The sequence below is a fragment of the Somniosus microcephalus genome, chromosome 20 (assembly GCF_052327205.1).
Source record: "Somniosus microcephalus isolate GS21.2 chromosome 20, FLI_Smic_1.0, whole genome shotgun sequence".
Lineage (NCBI taxonomy): Eukaryota > Metazoa > Chordata > Chondrichthyes > Squaliformes > Somniosidae > Somniosus > Somniosus microcephalus.
In genome coordinates this window covers 50,351,874-50,372,472 of record NC_141006.1, presented here as the reverse complement: position 1 = coordinate 50,372,472, position 20,599 = coordinate 50,351,874, and the positions used below count along the sequence as shown (strand labels likewise).

The 20,599-nt window shown below is 44.7% G+C and overlaps 1 protein-coding gene across 1 annotated transcript in view; it reads left to right on the top strand.

The window, feature by feature from the left end:
* yars1 (tyrosyl-tRNA synthetase 1) overlaps nt 1–20,599 on the top strand; it is a 51,663-nt gene that overhangs the window by 15,437 nt on the left and 15,627 nt on the right. The window contains exons 8-11 of the mRNA XM_085962660.1: nt 855–990; nt 4,444–4,529; nt 4,831–4,969; nt 8,553–8,644. Coding sequence (XP_085818786.1) covers nt 855–990; nt 4,444–4,529; nt 4,831–4,969; nt 8,553–8,644 — 453 coding nt within the window. The remainder of the gene's footprint in view (nt 1–854; nt 991–4,443; nt 4,530–4,830; nt 4,970–8,552; nt 8,645–20,599) is intronic.

The window sequence follows — 20,599 nt, the reverse complement described above, 5'->3', positions numbered from 1 at the left end:
ATGTAAATAGCAGGCATGGCCATTGTAAATGAAGAAAGTGTTTCATTACACAAAATGTGGTTCCTTCAAACATGAGAAAGCTGTGGCAACAGAAAGCAAAACTAATACACTGACACATAACTGCCTCTCACACCCGGGAGACTGTCCAAAACATAAATCACATTCCGACCATCTTCCTTGGCCTTGATTCCACTGCGCCATCCAATGCCCCATCAGTGAGGCGTTCCGCCCTCTGCCTCACCCTTTCCATGTCTTGCTAGGCTGGTGCGCCACAGGTAGGCTCCCACCGCTTTGAAGGCCTACGAGGCAGTGAGTGTGTCTGGTGATGCCAATTGACCTGCCCCTTTAAGAGCTGGCCGGCGCCAGTGTGTCCCAGGGAAAGTGATTATTGACAGCACCCTCGCTGCGCCCCGCCGCCGCGAAATTCGGTTGCGCCGCCGGGTTAGCGCCTTAGGAGTAGCGTGCAGCGCCTGATTTAGCGCCGCAATCACCTTTAGGGGCGCTGCAACCCAATATCGCGCTAGGTGGCGCTAAACTTTGCGCATCACCAGGACTAGCGCCCCAAACGTGGCTATACCGAATTTCTAGGCCTTTGAGTCAATCCAAGGTTAGAATTCTGAATAGAAGGGAGCTGTTGTACAAGATTATCCCCCAGCTATTGGTAGATATTTTTATATCTACTTACTCTGTCATAATCAATCAACTTGTATATAAGATTTGTAGCACTACTAGATGTGTGGATGAGAAATGGAGCAAGAAGCAGAGAACACTGAATACAAGTGTTCCGCTATATTCATAGGTTGGTTTTTTTTTGGTAATCTCTTTTGGATACTCACAGTACTTATTGCTTTTAGGAATCCAAAATTGACTTGCTGGACAAAAAGGAAGATGTAAAAAAGAAGCTGAAAAGGGCATTCTGTGAACCGGGCAATGTGGAGAACAATGGTGTTTTATCCTTTGTGAAACATGTTTTGTTTCCATTGCATGGAGGTGAGAATAAGGAACATGGAATTTTACATCGTACTGTTCTCAGAATTGTTTGGGAAAAAAATCTCAATTCTTTCTTCAATTTCCATTGTATCTTTTTAAACACTATTTATACCATAAACATCAATAAAACTGCTATTTTTAAAGTTGAAATATATATTACAAACTAAAATTGAAGCAAAATGTTGCTTTAAATATAAGGACCCAAAATTTGCTGTCAAAATAACGGCGAGGCTAATAGCGCTGTCCGTTACTTGTACGCAGATGCCACAATAACTTCAGGCGAGGGCGATATGCGATTAAACGCAGAAATGGAAAAGTTGCTGTCGGAGATCCATTGCTCCGATGTTAGCTTTGTGAAAAGCGGCATCTCGCTGTCTGACTCCCCATTGAAATGCATTGAGCGGCGTGACACTGCTGTACTTGCATGATAGGAAGTAAAATCGCCACAGAAAGTTAAGTCAAGTCATTTCAAGTCTAAGTACCCTTTTAACGGTGTGATAAGTGTTAATTACTGCCAGACAACCTCTCTGGCACTGAAAATGTGGAGTCTCATCCCTTCAAGTTTTAATTGTTGGAGATTTTTTTAAAAATTAAAATATATTTTTCACTTTCTCTTCGTCTCTTTTTTTTCTCTCTCCAGCCTCTCTTCATTTCTTTCTGTACCTGAGTTGACATTGAATTCACCCACTCTAACTTACTCTTCCTTCTCAGTCCTTGCACTGTTAATTTCAGTCCTTCAGTCTGATCTGTTGCGATACACAGTTGCTTGCCCTGCTCACTCAGATTCAGATGCCCAATAGAGGGCGCTACGCCATTTCAATCTCGCACTTCCAACAACTTGCAGCGCAAAATATCGTCGATATTAAACGGGCAAGGGCAAGTCTAACTCACAACAGGTGCTGTTCGTTGCCCTGCTACAGGAAATTTTGGGCCAAGGTATTTACCAACATATGTCTTCCATATACATTCCAAGGAAACACATTGGGAGGAGACCAAAAGCTTGACTGTAGAGATGGGTTTTGAGGTTTTTAAAGGAGAGATAGGTGGAGAGGTTTATGGACAGAATTCTAAAGAGTAGGACCTATGGGGTTGAAGGGTCGGCCACCAGTGTTTGGGTGAAGGGAGAGGGGGAATATAGAGTTGGAGAAGATTGCAGAGATAAGGTGGACTGAGGCCATGGAAGGATTTCTAGATGAGGATTTTAAATGTAATGTCTTGAGGGTTTGAAAGAAAGACTTGCATTTATATAGCACCTTTCATGACCTTGACATTCCAAAGCACATTACAGCCAATGAAGTACTTTTTGATGTGTAGTCACTGTAGGAAATGTAGGAAACGCAGAAGCCAATTTATGCACAGCAAGGCCCAACAAAAACAGCAATGAAATAATGACCAGATCATTTTTTTTTTGTGATGTTGATTGAGGATTAAATATTGGCCAGGACACCAGGAGAACTTCAGTGCTCCTCTTTGCAATAGTGGAAACTTTTACGTCCACCTGAGAGGACAGAGGGGGCCTCGGTTTAATGTCTCATCCGACAGAGCAGCACTGCCTCAGTACTGCACTGGAGTGTCGGCCTAGATTATGTACTCCAGTCTCTGGTGTGGGACTTGAACCACAACCTTTGACTCGGAGACGAGAGTGCTACCCACTGAGCCACGGCTGAAGTCAGTGTACATTAGCGAGCACAGGGATGATAGGCAAACAGGAGCTTGCTGTGCGTAAATTGGCTGCTGCGTTTCCTACATTACAACAGTGACTACCCCTCAAAAAGTACTTCATTGGCTGTAACAGGATATGTATGGCAGAATTTTGGATAAGTTGTGGAAGATAGAAAGGTTGTGAGGATCCAACTGAAGTGGGAAGGGGAAAAAGTAATTTCAGAAGGGAGAATATTACCGCACCGACAAATTTAAATGCTTTTAGTTTATTTTGCTGAAACATTTTGAAAGTAATTTTAAATGTGCCAGTTCATTCCAATTACATATCACATTTATTTATTACAAAATCTATTGCCAATTTTAATAAATCTTATTAAATAAACATGATCACTCTTCCATGTTCTACATTTCTCCAAAGAACTAATAAAAATGTACAATAAATCATCATTTTTTCTTTAACTGCTGCTCCAGTCTTATGGAAATTCTAAGTACAGCGCCAATTTAAAGGGAGCTGGGAACATTTACATCTGTCTGGTGTGATAAGAAAATAATGAAGTGTATATGTACATAAAATATTATCCTGACAGTGCAAAATAATAAAATAGGACAGTGGATTAAAAAATGAACAGTGAATCTATTGAGAGCTGGTTAGACTTGTGAACATCGGCAAGTACAATTCCGTATACAGGAAACTCTCTTTTTACCGGCACCTAAATAACTGGAAATCTCTCTTAACCGGCAAAATTCAGGAGTAGGTTCAGGTAAGTTTTACTTCATATTAGTGGCCGTGTAACCGGGGTTCCTGCACCTGTGGCCGTGTAACCGGGGTTCCTGCACCTGTGGCCGTGTAACCGGGGTTCCTGCACCTGTGGCCGTGTAACCGGGGTTCCTGCACCTGTGGCCGTGTAACTGGGGTTCCTGCACCTGTGGCCGTGTAACCGGGGTTCCTGCACCTGTGGCCGTGTAACCGGGGTTCCTGCACCTGTTGCCGTGCAACAGGGACGCCTGGATCTGTGGCCGTGTACGGGGCTCTCATACCTTAGTAAGCATACCTCTCTGTAATCCGGACTTTTTGATCAACCGGCAGCACGCCGGTCCCGTCGGTGCCGGATAAAAAAGAGTTTCCTGTATATTGTGCTACCTTATTGAATGTGAAACCTATAGAAAACTTTAGCGAAATATTCCTGTTAGGATAAGAGTATGAACTTCGAGAATAACAGGGGAGCAATATAGCTGTAGGTTTCAGGGAAAGCATTTCTCAAGTAGCCGCAGGTTGCCTAATATACAACCATAGAGAGTGTTCACCATACCGCAGAACTATACGGCAATGGCCTGTTCAGAGCTGGAGTTTCAAGCACACACCAATTATGCAATATTGTGATAAGCCCTCCATTTCATTTAATTTTAAATGATTTGCAATATATTTTGTAAACTCTTGAACTTCCCAATTTTTTCTTCCCTTTTTTTTCCCCGAGAACTGCTTCTCCTGTTTTTCTGCCTCCTCCACTCCTAGCCAATTGCTTTTACACATTCGCATCAGTCCATAATGACTTTCACAGACTTCAAAAAAGTACAGATGAAAAGCCCAAGCCTGTTCTCGCAATCCTAGTGTGTTTTGTTTTATAGTTGTGAATGGAAGAATTGGTGCAATTCATTTTGAAAGTGTATGGGAATTTGCAAATGCATTGTTGCACGGTAGTCCAAGCTTAAAAAGAATAGCTAATGTATGCTACGAACAATATTTATTTCAGAATACTAACCAGTCACTTCTGTTTGACTATTCTTTTTCAGAGTTTGTTGTTATGAGAGATGAGAAGTGGGGTGGCAGCAAGACCTACATAGAGTGTGACGAACTTGAAAAAGACTTCAGTGACCAAGTAATTAAAAATTGTTTCCCTCTTTTAAACCTATGCTAAACTAAATGTTAAACATATGTAAATTTGTTATTTTTCTGTACATATTACTCAAACCTTTGCTTGTAGGAGTGACTTTTTTTAATATTTAGCTCTTATCCATGTTTGCTACAGAAATAGACATTGTGCCAATAATTCCTTTGAAGTCTGGTCATTAATACCAGCAGCTGTTGTACTTGTAATGGAAGTCCTGAGCAGAGTTTTAGCAGATTAATCATTATTTGCATGAAAATGCATATTACTGAGTTACCATTTTCCTCCCCAGTCTGTTCATCCTGGGGACCTGAAGAATTCTGTGGAAGTTGCCTTGAATAAGCTGCTGGACCCAATCAGGAAGAAGTTTCAAACGCCAGAGATGCAGAAATTAACCAGAGCAGCTTATCCTGCACCTACAAAACAACAAAGTGAGTAATTTCTATTTAAAATAGGGAGTTAACTTTTTGTCTTCCCCAGTGAAAATGAAAACTTTTTGCCTTCCCCAGTGAAAATGAAACCTGAGTACAGTAGAGCTGGAAGTTACTTTGATAAAAAAAAACATTGGTGCTCAAGCATAGAACAACAATAACCTGCATTTATATAGCGCTTTTAATGCAGTGAAACGTTCCAAGGTGTTTCACAGGAGTGTTATCAGACAAAATTTGACACTGAGCCACATAAGAACGTACAGGAAACTCTTTTTTTATCCGGCACCGACGGGACCGACGTGGTGCCGGTTTATCAAAAAGTCCGGATTACAGAGAGTTATAGTTAAAAGCTACGAGAGCTCCGTACACGGCAACAAATCCAAGCTTCCCTGTTGCTTAGCAACAGGTGCAAGAAGCCCCGATTACACAGCCAAGAATCAAGAAACGGCCACTAATATGAAGAAAAACTTAACTGAACCTACTCCTGAATTTTGCCAGTTAACCGAGATTTCCGGTTGTTTGGGTGCCGGTAAATCGAGAGTTTCCTGTATTAGGATATGTGACCAAAAGCTTGGGTAAGTTTTAAAGGGGAGAGGTAAAGAGGCAGAGTGCTTTAGGGAGGGTTTTCCAGCGTTGGGGCCCAGACAGTTGAAGGCATGATTGCCAATTGGGGATGCAAAAGCAGCCAGAATTGGAGGAATGCAGAGTTTTCAAAGGTTTTAGGACTAGAGGAGGTTACAGATATAGGATGGGGCAAGGCCATGAAGGGATTTGAACACAAGGATGAAAATTTAAAATTTGAGGTATTGCTGGACCGGGAGCCAGTGTAGGTCAGTGAGCACAGGGGTGATGGGTGAACAGAACTTGGTGCGAGTTAGGATATGGGCAGCAGACTTTTGGAGGCCATTTTGGCCCATTGTGCCTGTGCCACTGGCAGCTCCACAAAGCTTGCTCCTCCCATACCCATCAGTCATTTTCTTCAAATGTTTATACAACACCCTCTTAAACATTGTGCTTCAGTAGCTACTTTTGGCAATGTATTCTATATTCTAATCTTTTATGCTTCTAATATCCTAAATTGATGCCCCTGTTTAACATTTATTAACTAGTGGAAATAACATTTCATTATTTACGTGTTTGAATTCTTTCATAATTTTGAACACTTCTATTAAAGCTCCCCCTTACCTTTTCTGCTCTAGTTAATACAGTTCTAGCTTTTCAAGTCTTTCGTAACTGTATCCTCTAATCCTGGTATCCTCCTACTAAATCTATCTTGCATCATTTCCGTGACTCGAATATCCTTTTCACATTAGGTTGCCCAAAACTGCACATCATACTCCAGCTGGGGCCTATACAATAAATTGCCTACTCCTTGTACTGCCCCTACATTAAAAAAAACCTTGCAAACCTACTTTTAAAACGAGAACAGAAACCGCTCAACAGGTGGATGTGGTGTATTTGGATTTTCAGAAGGCATTCGATAAGGTGCCACACAAGAGGTTATTGAACAAAATTAGGGCTCATGGGATTGGGGGTAATATACTAGCCTGGATTGAGGCTTGGTTAACGGACAGAAAACAGAGAGTAGGAATAAACGGGTCATTTTCGGGTTGGCAGGCTGTAACTAGTGGGGTACCGCAAGGATCAGTGCTTGGGCCTCAGCTATTCACAATCTATATCAATGATTTGGATGAGGGGACCAAATGTAATATATCCAAGTTTGCTGATGACACAAAGCTGGCTGGGAATCTAAGTTGTGAGGAGGATGCAAAGAGGCTTCAAGGGGATATAAACAAGCTAAGTGAGTGGGCAAGAACATGGCAAATTGAATATAATGTGGAGAAATGTGAAGTTATCCACTTTGGTAGGAAAACTAGAAAAGCAGAGTTTTTTAAATGGTGAGAGATTTGGAAATGTTGGTGTTCAGAGGGACCTGGGTGTCCTTGTACAGGAAACTTCGCGATATACGGGACCGAGCTGCTGTCGATCTATCAAAACCTCGGATAGACCAGCGCTAATGTTGAAGGATACGGAGGTTTTCATCTCCGTATCTGACAGCAAACACTGTTGCTTAGCAACAGCTTGTAAACACTCGGCCCGTACCTTGGAAGCGTCTCTGAAGCTGTTGCTAAGCTACAGAGACGCTTTCCAGAGCCTGACTTATTATAAAAAAAAAAAAAAAAAAATGCTAGGAGAAGAAAAAAAACCTAACCAAAACGGCTGCTGATTTCTGCCATTAGATCGAGGTTTCCGGCCATACAACCTCCGGATAAACCAAAGTTTCCTGTACACGAATCACCTGAAAGTTAACATGCAGGTACAGCAAGCAATTAGGAAAGGAAATGGTATGTTGGCCTTTATTACAAGAGGATTTGAGTATAAGAGTAAAGACGCCTTACTGCAATTATAAAGGGCCCTGGTGAGACCACACCTGGAGTATTGTGTACAGTTTTGGTCTCCTTACTTAAGGAAGGATATAGTTGCCATAGAGGGAGTGCAATGAAGGTTCACCAGACTGGTTCCTGGGATGGGGGGATTGTCCTATGAGGAGAGATTGAGTAGACTGGGCCTACATTCCCTAGAGTTTAGAATAATGAGAGGTGATCTCATTAAAACATACAAAATTCTTACAGGGCTTGACAGGGTAGATGCAGGGAGGATGTTTCCCCTGGCTGGGGAGTCTAGAACCAGGGGTCACAGTCTCAGAATAAGGGGTCAGCCATTTAGGACTGAGATGAGGAGGAATTTCTTCACTGAGGGTGGTGAATCTTTGGAATTCTCTACCCCAGAGGGCTGTGGAGGCTCAGTCGTTGAGTATATTCAAGGCTGAGATCGATAGATTTTTGAATATTAAGGGAATCAAGGGATATGGGGATAGTGCAGGAAAGTGGAGTTGAGGTAGAAGATCAGCCATGATCTTATTGAATGGCGGAGCAGGCTCGAGGGGCCGAATGGCCTACTCCAGCTCCTATTTCTTATGTTCTTATTTGTGGAGAGAACAGAGGAGTTACATTTCGGGTGTGGACCCTTTGTCAAACTGGAGGATATTCTAGATAAACAGCATTCAAAACGGAGCAGACGAAAGGAAAAGGGGGAAAAACGCAAACACACGCAAAAAAATAATAGAATGATGTGTAAAAGTGCTTAAGTGGAAAACAGGAGATGGTAAAATTGCAGAAGTGATATTAGCCAATAGGACGTATGATGAGAGAAATCAAAGACGTTGGGGATAAAATGAATGGAAAAGCAAATCAAAAGGTGCTGCCGATTCATAGTGCTAGCTCTAAAGACCCATTTCACCTCCATTATATCTCACACTAATATCTCGTTCCAATTAATGTGATGCCTGGAGTATAATAATGGATATATTAGAGCATTCCTATAAGTTAAAGCTGTGGAATACATATCTTCCCTGTCGATTAATTATTTCTTCTCTTAAGCTGCTTTTGCTGATTCAATGTCTATATTTACAAAAGATTTTCTGCCAGTGAAATTATTCTTTTAAAAGAATAAAATTTACATTCCTAATGTGCCATTGCAAAAATATGTATTTTTAAAAAAAATTCTCCGATTCAATTTGCAGAGGGAGCTTCCAAGGGACCAACTACTGAGAATGATGACATTGTACCTTCAAGGCTTGATATTAGAGTTGGAAGAATTATCAGTGTGGAGAGGGTAAGTTAGAAGCATAGGTGTGAATCAGCCATGACTAAATAAAGTTTCCATCCTTTTCTACAGGAAACTTTGGTTTATCCGGAGGTTAACTGACCGGAATGCTGGAGCCACCGGCAAAAATCAGGAGCCATTTCGTTAGGTTTTTTTTCTTTTTGTAGGTTTTTTTTCTTTTTGTTGCTTTTTTTTCACCAGTCAGGCTCTGCAAGGTCTCACTGAAGCTGTTGCTAAGCTACAGAGACGCTTGCAAGGTACGGCCGACTGTTTAGAAGCTGTTGCTAAGCAACAGGGTTTGTTGCCAGATACGGAGCTCAAAATCTCCGTATGTTTCAACATTAGCGCTGGTTTGTCCAGCAGTTTTGATGGGAAGGCAACAGCTCGGTCCCGTCGGCGCCGGATAGCACAAAGTTTCCTGTAGTAGGGTTGTGGCACAGTACTTGGTAATTGTTTGCTACCTATTCCCAGATACCATCATTTCTATCAAATAAAGGTGGCACATTAGAACAGTTTGTAATTGGGGGTGGGAATAAACCAATCAACTAGCTGGAGTGCCCGGCGGTGCCGAGGGTTTTTTGAGGGCATGTTGTTATGAAAAAAGTACAAATAATTTTTATATATATATGAGTTTGTCTGTCTGTGTGGGAAGGAGAAAGAGAGAGAGAGGCAAAGAGAAGGAGAAAGAGAGAGGCAAGGAGAAAGAGAGAGGCAAGGAGAAAGAGAGAGGCGAGGAGAGAGAGGGGGGGGGAGAGGAGAGAGAGGGGGGAGAGGAGAGAGAGGGGGGGAGAGGAGAGAGAGGGGGGGAGAGGAGAGAGAGGGGGGGAGAGGAGAGAGAGGGGGGGAGAGGAGAGAGAGGGGGGGAGAGGAGAGAGAGGGGGGGAGAGGAGAGAGAGGGGGGGAGAGGAGAGAGAGGGGGGGAGAGGAGAGAGAGGGGGGGAGAGGAGAGAGAGGGGGGGAGAGGAGAGAGAGGGGGGGAGAGGAGAGAGAGGGGGGGAGAGGAGAGAGAGGGGGGGAGAGGAGAGAGAGGGGGGGAGAGGAGAGAGAGGGGGGGAGAGGAGAGAGAGGGGGGGAGAGGAGAGAGAGGGGGGGAGAGGAGAGAGAGGGGGGGAGAGGAGAGAGAGGGGGGGAGAGGAGAGAGAGGGGGGGGAGAGGAGAGAGAGGGGGGGAGAGGAGAGAGAGGGGAGGAGAGGAGAGAGGGGGGGAGAGGAGAGAGGGGGGAAGAGGAGAAAGAGGGGGGAGAGGAGAGAGAGGGGGGGGAGAGGAGAGAGGGGGGGAGAGGAGAGGGGGGGGAGAGGAGAGAGGGGGGGGGAGAGGAGAGAGAGGGGGGAGAGGAGAGAGAGGGGGGGAGAGGAGAGAGAGGGGGGGAGAGGAGAGAGAGGGGGGGAGAGGAGAGAGAGGGGGGGAGAGGAGAGAGAGGGGAGGAGAGGAGAGAGGGGGGGAGAGGAGAGAGGGGGGGAGAGGAGAGGGGGGGGAGAGGAGAGAGAGGGGGGAGAGGAGAGAGAGGGGGGGGAGAGGAGAGAGGGGGGGAGAGGAGAGAGGGGGGGGGAGAGGAGAGAGGGGGGGAGAGGAGAGAGAGGGGGCGAGAGGAGAGAGAGGGGGGGAGAGGAGAGAGAGGGGGGGAGAGGAGAAAGAGGGGGGAGAGGAGAGAGGGGGGGAGAGGAGAGAGAGGGGGAGGAGGGGGGGAGGAGAGAGGGAGAGAGGGACGGGGGAGGAGAGAGAGGGAGGGGGAGGAGAGAGAGGGAGGGGGAGAGGAGAGAGGGGGGGGAGGAGAGGGAGAGAGGGGGGGAGGGGAGTGAGGGGGGAGGAGAGAGGGAGGGGGGGAGGAGAGAGAGGGAGGGGGGAGGAGAGAGAGGAGAGGGAGGGGGAGGAGAGGGAGGGGGAGGAGAGAGGAGGGGGAAGAGAGAGGAGGGGGAAGAGAGAGGGGGGAGGGGAGAGAGAGGGGAGGGGAGAGAGAGGGGGGAGGGGAGAGAGAGGGGGGAGGGGAGAGAGGGGGGGAGGGTGGGAGGAGAGAGAGGGGGGGAGGTGGGAGGAGAGAGGGGAGAGGCCTTGGTGACCTGGAGCCCCCGTGCGAGCGACGCCGCCGCTGACCTGCGCGGTTTCGGTCAGGCTCTGGGGCCGCACGGTTGGCGCTGAGAGGGGCCCGGGCCGGGTTGCCGGGGGTAAACCCCCCCCCCCGCCGAGCGGCTACAGGCTGTGAGAGAGGCCCGGGCCCGGTTGCCGGGGAAAACTTTCTTCTCCGCCCTCCTGAGCGGCTACAGGCTGTGAGAGAGGCGCGGGCCCAGTTGCCGGGGTAACCCTCCTCCCCCCCCCCTCTGCGCCCTCCTGAGCGGCCACAGGCTGTGAGAGAGGCCCGGGCCCGGTTGCCGGGGAAAACCTTCTTCCCCCCTCACCCCCGCCCTCCTGAGCGGCTACAGGCTGTGAGAGAGGCCCGGGCCTGGTTGCCGGGGTAACCCTCCAAGGTTGCAGTGCCCGGCGGAGGCAGCGAGTCAAGAGCAAAAAAAGAGGGTGAAAGCTAGGAAAATTAATGAGCTTAGAATAAATATTTACAGATTAATTTACTTTTTTTTAAAACTATTTAATTGTGTTGAAAGTGGGGAAAAATAAACACACAGAAAGTGGGAAAAATAAATCAATAGTTAGGAATCAAGATGGCGGCCACTCACCTCAGCTCAGAAGGATTAGGCCCGTCCACACACGCAATGAAACGCCCCCCGTGACGCACTGATTTGTCAACCATCAGGTCACTCAACTGTAGGATTGGTCAACCATCACATCACTCAACGCTATCCCCTGTAGGATGGCCCGCCCACACACACAATGACCCCCCCCCCCCCCCTGCCCCCGTGATGCACCGATTGGTCAACCATCACGTCACTCAACGCTATCCCCTGTACGATTGGTCAACCATCACGTCACTCAACGCTAATGAGCGGAGTTGTCAATTTTTTGAACGTTTTTTGTATACTGTCCGAACAATTTTTGTCTGACCAAAAAGTAAATACGCCTATGACACTTCCATAATCATAAGCTTTCTTTTGATATAACATATGTGTAGGTACGCTCTATAACTTTTGAGTGTATAGAGGACATTCACTTGTTTTTAGTAAACCACACAGTGTCAGCTACACTCGAGTAAACTGTCTCAATAAATTGTTTCTTGGCAAATGGACCAAGGCTTACATTTTTAACTTAACTGCAACAATAGAAACTTTACAGAGTTAATTTCTGTAAATGTATATTGAATCTAGACATAGAATTCCAGTGTGCCAAGTCCCTTCAATTTAGCTCCATTTTGTGGAACAATTGATCCAGGTATAATACTTCAACGAAGTAGAATTTTCAGCGCATTAAATGCAGTGTTAATATTTGTGACCTCACCAAAATACAACAGTGTGTGCTATGAGCTGCTTTTCTTTAGGAAAAACTTATTATAAAAGATGATTTTATCACAATCAGTGGGTTGAGTTTGATGTAGATTTGACAACGCTGCAAATTGGTCACATTGCATTGAAAAGAATGTCAGTTCCAAAATGAAATGAACACTAATTCTTGCCACATTTGCCGATACTGGGGGAATGCTAGACACAGGAAGGTACAACTTTTAGTGGGTAAGTTTCTGTCGTGTTGATTTTCTGCAAACCTATTTTAATATTTGCACAATGCACTCTTGTGGCAAAAATGGTACTGCAACTGACAGCAGCAAATGTGGTGTAAAAATTATATTTAAGCTAAAATCTTTAGGTCAGTCCTGTCATAGTACAAACCAAAGTGTATTGATTCTCCGGAAAACCTGGTTTCTTGTCAAACCAATTGTGAGGAGTTCACTATAAAATGAGGATCAATATTTTCTCCCGTGCCAGCTATATTTCATTTATACCACACATTTAGTAGTACCTTTTTGTAGTTTTATTTTTGTCTTAACTGAATATTAATGGTTTGCTTTAAAGGGATCCTGATGGCACTTGTTTCATAAACAGAGTGTTTGAGGTTTTTTTTATTCGTTCATGGGATCGGGGCATCGCTGGCATGGCCAGCATTTATTGCCCATCCCTAATTGCCCTTGAGAAGGTGGTGGTGGGCCGCCTTCTTGAACCGCTGCAGTCCGTGTGGTGAAGGTACTCCCACAGTGCTGTTAGGGAGAGAGTTCCAGGATTTTGACTCAGCGACGATGAAGGAACGGCGATATACTTCTAAGTCAGGGTGGCGTGTGACTTGGAGAGGAACGTGGAGGTGGTGGTGTTCTCATGCGCCTGCTGCCCTTGTCCTTCTAGGTGGTAGAGGTCGCGGGTTTGGGAGGTACTGCCGAAGAAGCCTTGGCGAGTTGCTGCAGTGCATCTTGTAGATGGTACACACTGCAGCCACTGTACATTGGTGGTGGAGGGAGTGAATGTTTAAGGTGGTGAATGGGGTGCCAATCAAACGGGCTGCTTTGTCCTGATGTCGAGCTTCTTGAGTGTTGTTGGAGTTGCACTCATCCAGGCAAATGGAGTGTATTCCATCACACTCCTGACTTGTGCCTTGTAGATGGTGAAAAGGCTTTGGGGAGTCAGGAGGTGAAACACTCGCTGCAGAATACCTAGCCTCTGACCTGCTCTTGTTGCCACAGTATTTATGTGACTGGTCCAGTTAGGTTTCTGGTCAATGGTGACTCCCCAGGATATTGATGGTGGGGGATTTAATTTTCTGTAAAATCTACAGGCTACGTTTGCAGTGAGTTTTGTCACTTCTAGTTTGACCCACTGAATGGAATATCTCACCAGAGCAAAACATTCCATTTTTAGGGTTTGGATAAAGGTTAAAAAAAAAACTCTCGGCGTCCGTTTAGAACCAAACCGCCTTTCGCATTAAAGGATGTTGATTTGTCCAATTGCCAGGCGGCAACTTTTTCAGTGTTGCTCCATGGCTCGCCATATCTTGAAGCTTTATATTGTGCTTACATCTGCTTGATAGTACAAACCATTTCCTGATTTCTCCTCCCCCACCCCACCCCCAACATACGCTCTTCCTTTTAAATAACATTGATGTTAGCTCTACCAAAGAGCTGGCGCAGGCACAATGAGCCGAATGGCCTCCTCCTGCGCTGTATCATTGTATGCTTCTAAGGCAATATTTCTCTTTCAAATGAAGAAAGAGGACAGTCCTGGAGTTCAAACCCAGCAGTCATCTAGTTGTGTGGGGGTACTGTTATTAAAGCATCGTCAGCCAATTAATTAACTGAACACTGAAAATGATCTTTACATCCTTTATTGACATCCTCATTCAATGTAATGTTTATTCTTGGAGTGCCACACATATAAACCTAATCACTCTCATCTCACTTAATCAATACAGTGTGTATCACTCTCGTAACACAACTTTTTTTTTTTTGTGGAGCAAAATCAAGTTATCAATTTTAGCTTCCTCTCATCTGAAATCACCATTCTTGGTGGTTTTATTATTCACCACCAGCAATGGCTCTGTCCTCTTCGATTGATCAGGCCAACAGGCCAGGTCCTGAACGATTTTGAACAACCCGTCACCTCACCTTCCCTGATCATCCTAGTAATTCAGCTAATTTCCGAAATCTTTTCCTCCTCTCTAATCCTAACTCTTACACTTTATCTGTCTCTTCACTACTGAGCTCCTCTGATTTCTGTCAAAACGCGCTGAGACAAATTGCACTCTGCAAACCATCCTATCTTATTTGGCACAAAAAGTCAGCCAACTGGAAGAGTCTTTGAGAACTCTTTGCTACATTTCCTGGGTCCATTTGCAGCTTTCAATCTTCTGATACTTGTATCTATGCTGGTGAAGTAACTAATATTCTTGCCTCATTGAAAGGTATCACTCTTCACTCTTCTTCAGATCTAGTACTAGATCTTGGTTCAATCTTGCTTGTCTTTCTGTTTCTTGTAAAAACTGACATTGTAAGCCAGCTTTGTGTCTGCTCATGACTTGCGTAAATATAATATTAGAGCTCCAAAATGCAAATTTGTTGAAAATTAGTGCCAGTTGTTGTCTTGTCCCTCCAGCTGTCATTGTCAAAGCTGTGTCTCGAATTCTGCTACTACTCAATTCCTGTCCTTGTGTGTTCAAATGGTACAGTTGCATCTGTTCTAAAGAAAAGAGCCATTTGTTTAGCTCATTTTTCCCTTCCAACTCAAATTTAATTGACCTATGTGAAGAATCTCCATTGCACCATTCTATTCTACTATTATGACCAGTATCAAGTTTTATTCCCTCCACCCCAGATGTGGCTGATTTTACACTCTGGTCTTCAAAAGACCGGTTACTGTGATAGTATTCCTTCTCATTATATTCAACATACAGTATGTACCTTTGAATTTACTCTTGATCTATGCTGTCTATTTACTCTCCTTTACTCCCAGTGGACCTTTCCTTCTTGAAGATTTTCTTATAATGATCATATCCTTAAGAGCCCTTCTAATTCCCTATTGCTCTTATATTGGTATTTTCTAAAGTTATGGCAACTACTGTTAATTTTAAAGTTGTCTATCACAACAAAAGTTTTGACCGAAACTCTGACTGCCAGTATAGTTCTCAGCATGGCTGTCCCATCGATCTTTTTGCCTCTAGTGCACCTTTGAAATTCTGCTCTTTAAATCTGCTCTTTGAGTCATCAGTCACCTCAGACCGCGGGTGTCGGTGGGAGGCGCGATGGGAAGCTTAAAAAGGCTTCAGAGACCCAGGTAAGGCCTCACACCGCGGGTGTCGGCGGGAGGCGCGAGCGGGAAGCTTAAAAAGGCTTCAGAGATCCAGGTAAGGCCTCAGACCGCGGGTGTCGGCGGACGGCGCGAGCGGGAAGCTTAAAAAGGCTTCAGAGACCCAGGTAAGGCGTACCAGTCTCCAGTCTCCAAAGTCCGAGGGAAGGAGAGAGGTAAAAAATAATCCAAGTGTGACGTCATCAGAAAGCGGGTAAGTGATTGGTTGGTAAGTATTTCTCTCTTAAGCTTAAACTCTGTGGTTTATAGTTTCTAAGGTGCGATATTCATCATCTAGAATCGGGGCAGAGGGTATTTAAAAATAATAAATTTAATTAATTACATAGAATGGCAGAGCAGGTGATGTGTTGCTGCTGCAATATGTGGGAGCTGGTGGACACCATTGATGCTCACGGTGATCACATTTGCAGTAAGTGTTGGCTGCTCGAGGAATTCCGGCTCCGTGTTGAAGAGCTGGAGTCCGAGCTTCAAACACTGAGACACATCAGGGAGGGGGAGAGTTACCTGGACTCTGTGTATCAGGAGGTAGTCACACCAATTAGATTAATTAATTCAGATGTAGTCCGTGGCCAGGGTCAGGATGGTGTGACTAGAAGTGAGGCAGGTACGGGGATCCAGGAGGTAGTGTTGGAGGAGCCGCAGCCCTTGCTCTTGTCCAACAGGTTTGAGGCTCTTACTCCCTGTGAGGATGGGAACAGGGACTGCGGGGAGGATGAGCAACCTGGCCACAGCACCGTGGAGCGGGGGGCCATTCAAGTGGGGGGAGTTAAAAGAAATGTTGTAGTGGTAGGGGATAGTATCGTTAGGGGGATAGATAGAGTTCTTTGCAGCCGAGAGCGAGAGTCCCGAAGGCTGTGTTGCCTGCCCGGTGCCAGGGTTAAGGACATCTCCTCTGGACTGGAGAGAAACTTGGAGTGGGAGGGGGAGGATCCAGTTGTCGTGGTCCATGTTGGTACCAACGACATAGATAGGACAAGGAAGGAGGTTCTGCTGAGGGAGTTTGAGCAGCTAGGGGCCAAATTAAAAAGCAGAACCGCAAGGGTAATAATCTCTGGATTACGACCTGAGCTACGTGCAAATTTGGCTAGGGTAAATAAAACTAGAGAGTTAAATGCGTGGCTCAAAGACTGGTGTGGGAGAAATGGGTTTTGCTTCCTGGGACACTGGCATCAGTACTGGGACAGGAGAGAGCTGTTCCGTTGGGACGGACTTCACTTGGCCAGTGCTGGGACTAGAATCCTGGCGAATCGAATAACTAGGGCTGTATAGAGAGGGCTTTAAACTAATTAGTGGGGGGGAGGTTTTAAGAGAGCGAAAAATAAAAATTACAGCGGAGAAGGCAATAGAGCAAGGTAGCAGTGGGGGAATTAAAAACCAGAGCGTGTCAGGAAGGGACAGAATGTATAATGATAAAGGTAAAGTAGTAAAAGGGGTAAAAGCAGGAATAAATCATCAGAAAACATATTTGAAAGTTCTTTATCTGAATGCACGCAGCATTCGTAACAAAATTGACGAGTTGACGGTGCAAATAACTACACATGGGTATGATCTGGTGGCCATTACGGAAACATGGCTGCAAGATAATCATGAATGGGAACTAAACATACAAGGGTATTTGACAATTAGGAAGGACAGACAGGAAGGAAAGGGAGGTGGGGTTGCTATGTTAATCAAGGATGGAATCACTGCAATAGTCAGAAATGATATTGGGTCAAAGGATCAGGATAGTGAAACAGTTTGGGTGGAGATAAGGAATAATAAGGGGAAAAAGCCACTAGTGGGCGTAGTCTATAGGCCTCCTAACAGTTGCAACTCTGTTGGTCGGAGTATAAATCAGGAAATAGTTGGGGCTTGTAATAAGGGAACAGCTATAATCATGGGGGATTTTAACTTTCATATTGACTGGACTAATCAAATTGGGCATGGCAGCATTGAGGAAGAGTTCATAGAGTGTATTAGGGACGGGTTCCTTGAGCAGTATGTAACTGAACCAACCAGGGGGCAGGCAATCTTAGATCTGGTCCTGTGCAATGAGACAGGATTAATAAAAAATGTCCTAGTAAAGGATCCCCTTGGAATGAGTGACCATAATATGGTTGAATTCCAAATTCAGTTTGAGGGTGAGAGAGTTGGATCTCAAACCAGCGTACTAAGCTTAAATAAAGGAGACTATGAAGGTATGAGAGTAGAATTGACTAAAGTGGACTGGGAAAACAGATTAAAGTGTAAGATGGTACAAGAGCAGTGGTCTACATTCAAGGAGATACTTCACATCTTTCAAGATAAAAATCCACTGAGGAAAAAGGGGAGTAAAAGAAAAGACAGCCATCCGTGGCTTAGTAAAGTAATAAAGGATAGTATTCGACTGAAAACAAGGGCATATAAATTAGCCAAATCTAGTGGGAGGATAGAAGATTGGGAAGCATTTAAAAGCCAGCAAAGAATAACTAAAAGACTAATTAAGAAAGGGAAGATAGATTATGAAAGTAAACTAGCAAGAGTTTCTACAGCTATATAAAAAGAAAAAGGGTGGCTAAAGTGAACGTTGGTCCCTTAGAGGATGGGACTGGGAAACTAGTGGTGGGGAACATGGAGATGGCAAAGATGCTAAACAAATATTTTGTATCAGTCTTTACAGTAGAGGACACTAAAAATATCCCAACACTGGACAAACAGGGGGCAGTGGAGGGGAGGGGAGCTAAACACGATTAAAATCACTAAGGAGATGGTACTCAGTAAAATAATGGGACTTAAGGCGGATAAATCCCCCGGACCTGATGGCCTACATCCTAGGGTCTTGAGAGAAATGGCGGTAGGGATTGTGGATGCATTGGTGATCATTTTCCAGAACTCCCTGGACTTAGGAAAGGTCCCGGCAGATTGGAAAACTGCTAATGTAACACCCTTATTTAAGAAGGGAAGTAGACAAAAAGCTGGAAACTATAGACCAGTTAGCCTAACATCTGTGGTTGGCAAAATGTTGGAGTCCATTATTAAGGAAACAGTAACAGAGCATTTGGATAAACATAATTTAATAGGACAGAGTCAGCATGGTTTTACGAAGGGGAAGTCATGTTTGACAAATTTGCTCGAATTCTTTGAGGATGTAACATACAGGGTGGATAAAGGGGAACCAGTGGATGTAGTGTATTTGGACTTCCAAAAGGCATTTGACAAGGTTCCACACAAAAGATTACTGATCAAGATTAAAAAATCACGGGATTGGGGGTAATATACTGGCATGGGTGGAAGATTGGCTATCTAACAGAAAACAAAGAGTTGGGATAAATGGTTCATTCTCGGGCTGGCAATCAGTAACTAGTGGTGTTCCGCAGGGGTCAGTGCTGGGACCCCAACTCTTTACAATCTATATTAACGATTTGGAGGAAGGGACCGAGTGCAACATATCCAAGTTTGCCGACGATACAAAGATGGGAGGGAAAGCAGTGAGTGAGGAGGACATAAAAAACCTGCAAAAGGACATAGACAGGCTAAGTGAGTGGGCAGAGATTTGGCCGATGCAATATAATGTTGGAAAGTGTGAGGTTATGCACTTTGGCAGAAAAAATCAAAGAGCAAGTTATTATCTAAATGGAGAGAAACTGCAAAGTGCTACAGTACAAAGGGATCTGGGGGGTCCTGGTGCATGAAACACAAAAAGTTAGTATGCAGGTGCAGCAGGTGATCAGGAAGGCCAATGGAATCTTGGCTTTTATTGCAAGGGGGATGGAGTATAAAAACAGGGAAGTCTTGCTGCAGTTATACAGGGTATTGGTGAGGCCACACCTGGAATACTGCGTGCAGTTTTGGTTTCCATATTTAAGAAAAGATATACTTGCTCTCGAGGCGGTTCAGAGAAGGTTCACTTGGTTGATTCCAGAGATGAGGGGGTTGATGTATGAGGAAAGGTTGAGTAGGTTGGGACTCTACTCATTGGAGTTCAGAAGAATGAGAGGCGATCTTATCGAAACATATAAGATTGTGAGGGGGCTTGATCGGGTGGATGCGGTGAGGATGTTTCCACTGATGGGTGAGACTAGAACTAGGGGGCATAATCTTAGAATAAGGGGCTGCCCTTTCAAAACTGAGATGAGGAGAAACTTCTTCACTCAGAGGGTAGTAAATTATGGAATTTGCTACCCCAGAGAGCTGTGGAAGCTGCAACATTAAATAAATTTAAAATGGAGATAGACATTTTCCTAGCAGATAAGGGAATTAGGGGTTACGGGGAGAGGGCAGGGAAGTGGACGTGAGTCTAGATTCAGATCAGCCATGATCCTATTGAATGGCGGAGCAGGCCCGAGGGGCTGTATGGCCTACTCCTGCTCCTATTTCTTATGTTCTTATGCTCTTAAAGTACTTGACACAGTCTGGCACTGTGCAATTCTAAACATGTTGCCATCGTATGGCCTCCTACCAAAACTATGTTCATGGCTATTTAGCTTCCCCTCAAATTGCTCTATCTACGCAGTAGTCCGAGATTAGTCATCAGGCTTATTTTCTGTTAACTCACGAGTTTCCCAGAGCGCTAACCCCTCTCCCAATCAGTTCCTTCTTCATGCAAATGACCTTCACTCATCCAGCCTCCGTTCTTTTGCTGATGATGCTATTCTACATCCATCATCTTTTTTCCTGCATACCTTAGGAATCATAATTTTCAATCCTCTCAGTACAGTGGCTGTAACATTATATCTTGATCTCCATGCCCTTCAATGGTGTAGCCAGTTCCTGCAGCAAGAACGCATTCAACTTTAAATGATACCAACATTAAAGGGTCAAACGGCTGGACTGTAAAGGCAGTTTACAGTCAGAAACTGACCAAACTTCGTAGCCCAGCATAACATGAAGAAAGACAAAACTTTTAAAAGGAATTTGTAATACACGCTCTGGATTAAACAGCATAAGAACCACTGACACGACCTTTCTTACGTCATGAATATGCTAGCCAAGGAAGCGGCTGGAACAATTTAATCACACAATGGCATGTGTTTGTGTAAATTTAACTGTCTATCCTGACCAGCGAAACTCCTTGGTCCAGCTGTTAACTAGACTTACAATTGGTTCCACTGAGTCTGGAACATCTTTTAGAAATGTTAATGCCAGGATTGTCGTTGGATTGAAATCCATTCACTAACCTTTCAAACTGATGATAAGCAAGGAAGTGTCTAATCAAGACATTTCTTTGTGTGATAATGGTCGAATATCAAACAGGATGAAGACATTTCTTTTTGTATTGTAT